This window comes from Echinops telfairi, unplaced genomic scaffold, assembly GCF_000313985.2.
Source record: "Echinops telfairi isolate 266 unplaced genomic scaffold, ASM31398v2 ScPeMD7_23;HRSCAF=83, whole genome shotgun sequence".
Taxonomy (NCBI): Eukaryota; Metazoa; Chordata; class Mammalia; order Afrosoricida; family Tenrecidae; genus Echinops; species Echinops telfairi.
Genome location: NW_022103920.1, coordinates 53,330,911 through 53,333,976, shown reverse-complemented (window position 1 = coordinate 53,333,976; position 3,066 = coordinate 53,330,911). Strand labels below are relative to the sequence as shown.

The 3,066-nt window shown below is 44.0% G+C and overlaps 1 protein-coding gene across 1 annotated transcript; it reads left to right on the top strand.

The window, feature by feature from the left end:
• The first annotated feature begins 675 nt into the window (after positions 1–675).
• Positions 676–1,638, top strand: LOC101644672 (glyceraldehyde-3-phosphate dehydrogenase-like). The gene has a single exon (XM_013004682.1). It carries the CDS (start codon positions 676–678, stop codon positions 1,636–1,638), a length of 963 nt encoding a protein of 320 aa, XP_012860136.1.
• The last annotated feature ends 1,428 nt before the right edge of the window (positions 1,639–3,066 follow it).

Genomic DNA, 3,066 nt, shown 5'->3' with positions numbered 1-3,066 from the left:
CGAATTTTGGGAATGATGGCAACAAATGTATAGATGTGCTTTACACAATTGATCTATGTATTGTGATGAATTGTATGAGCCCCAATAAATTGATTAAAAAAAACAAAAACGGAAACAATTTTAAAATGTGTTAAAAGAGAGATAAAAAGATAAAGTATTACATTTTAACCTAACTACATCTGCCGTAACCAACTTTACCAAGCTCTCTATCTGACAGCAAAGCCATTTACATCCCTTGACTATGGTAGACCAGAGGCTTAATCCACGTGGGGACCCTGTGAATAAATTTTGAGCATTCACTGTTATCCATACCTTTCTGCAAACAGGTGTTCACAATTGAAGCTCTGATATCATTCCTTCTTTCAGATTTGGATTTTATTATTTACAATCCTTAGATCACACATGCTGGTGTACTTTTTCCACGTGGACTTAGTTGATGACTCACTTAGATGGCTGCTTAAGACAAGCCAGTAAGATCCCAGATAGCTGGCACCATCTGATTCCTTCACCACACTTTGCTAGATCACCCATATCTTCAGCCATCTTTTCATGAGAGCAAGCATGGAGCCAGGGCCATGTCATAAGAACAAAGTGTTCGGCTTTCTGTTCCTCCTCGTGCAACAGACAGCCGCCTCTCCTGTTCCTGTGCAGTCCCATTCGCATCCCGGAGACACGATGGTGAAGGTTGAAGTGAACGGATTTGGCTGCATTGGGCGCCTGGTCACCAGGGCTGCTTTCAATTCTGGCAAAGTGGATATTGTTGCCATCAATGACTCCTTCATTGATCTGTACTACATGGTCTACATGTTCCAGTATGAGTCCACCCACGGCAAGTTCAATGGCACTGTCAAGGCTGAGAATGGGAAGTTTAACGTCAATGGGAAGGCCATCTCCGTCTTCCAGGAGCAAGATCCCGCCAACATCAAGTGGGCTGAGGCCGGTGCTGAGTATGTCGTAGAGTCCACTGGTGTCTTCACCACCATAGAGAAGGCTGGGGCTCAATTGAAGGGTGGTGCCAAAAGGGTGATCATCTCTGCCCCTTCTGCTGATGCTCCCATGTTTGTGATGGGCACGAGCCATGAGAAGTATGACAACTCCCTCAAGATTGTCAGCAATACCTCCTACACCACCAACTGCTTAGCCCCCCTGGCCAAGGTCATCCATGACAATTTTGGCATCATGGAAGGACTCATGATCACAGCCCATGCCATCATTTCCACCCAGAAGACCGTGGATGGCCCCTCTGGGAAACTCTGGTGTGATGACCGTGGGGCTGCTCAGAACATCATCCCCACATCTACTGGCGCTTCCAAGGCTGTGGGCAAGGTTATCCCGGAGCTGAATGGGAAACTGACTGGCATGGCCTTCCATATCCCTAACCCCAATGTGTCCGTCGTGGATCTCACCTGCCATCTGGAGAAAGCTGCCAAGTACGATGACATCAAGAAGGTGGTGAAGCAGGCAGCCAATGGTTCCCTAAAGGGCATCCTGGGCTACACAGAGGACCAGGTTGTCTCCTGTGACTTCAACAGTGACGCTCACTCGTCCACCTTTGATGCTGGGGTTGGCATTGCCCTCAACAACCACTTTGTCAAGCTCATTTCCTGGTATGACAATGAATTTGGCTACAGCAACTGAGTGATGAACCTCATGGTCCACATGGCCTCCGAGGAGTAAGAATCCCTCTGGACCACCAGCCCCAACAACAGCACTAGAGGAAGAGAGGCCCTCAGCTGCTGGGGAGTCTTTGCCCCTAATTCAATCCCCCAACACACTGAGAATATTCTATCCAGACCCCCTGAAGGAAGGGGAGGGGCTTAGAGAACTCGGCTTTGTTATGTACCAGCAATAAAGTACACTGTATTACCCCCCCACCCCCCCACCCCCACCAAAAAGAACTAAGTGTTCTCCGATTGGGGCTAGAATTATGTGAGGCATTGGCATATTTTTAATGTTTTCTCTTTTAATTCTCATGTAGAGTCTCTGAAGCTCCAATGACTCTTCTCCCCATTTTAAGAAAAAGAAACTGAGCTCCCTTGAAGTTACTTGATGTAGAACATTTGATTAGTGGTGGAACTGGAACTAGAAATGGGGTCTTGGGACTTGGCATATTGCTTTGACATTGTGAGGCCAAAACAAAACCTCTTATCCAGTCAAATGTAAGGCATAGTGACCCTTTAGGATCGAGTAGAGCTGCTCCATAGGACTTCCAAGGCTGTAAATCTTGAAGGAAGTGGACTGTCCATCTTTCATGCATAGAGCGCCAGGTGGCTTTGAACCATGAACCTTTCAGTTAGCATTCCTTAACCACTGAGCCACCAGGACTCCTTATATTGTCCTACAGACATTAGTAAATTGACTAGGATCTTCTCTGGTCGATAGAGTATTTTATAAAATCATTTAAGGTAAAATGCAAGATTGAGTACTTCACTCTGGGGAAAAAGAAGGAAAAGTGAAATATTGTAATGTTGAAATGTATTGATTTAGGCATCACAGGAAAATATGTGTTCGCCAGTCACCGTACCACTCATGCTCTCATTTCCCCTCTTTCTTTGAAATTTATTCTTCACCAGTTTCTAAAAAAGGATTGATCGATGGCCCTTGGCTGACTCTCAGAAGCATCATAATGTAGTAAAATCATTGTACAATTTCTAGTTAAATATATTTCTTGCCTTCAGATTACCCACAAGCCCACAGTACAGATAATTTTAAAAAATTCTATGTTGGTAGCGCATGCTTTGCCCTTGAGACAAATGGACACATATTTATGTGCAATTTGAATGGCTTGCTTTGTTAGTTTAATACTCGGGATTTATTCTTATTGTTTCATGTAGCTACAGTTCTCTAGTTTTCTCTGCTGCATGCAAAATTTCCTTTTACTTTTATACTACCATTTGTTTATCCTTTGCATTGTTGACAGACATGTGGATTGTTTCCAGTTCTTTGCTATAACCAACAACGTTACTTTGAACACTCTTTTTTAAAACATTTTATTAGGGGCTCATACAACTCTTATCCCAATCCATACACACATCAATTGTGTAAAGCGCATTTGTACATCGTTTC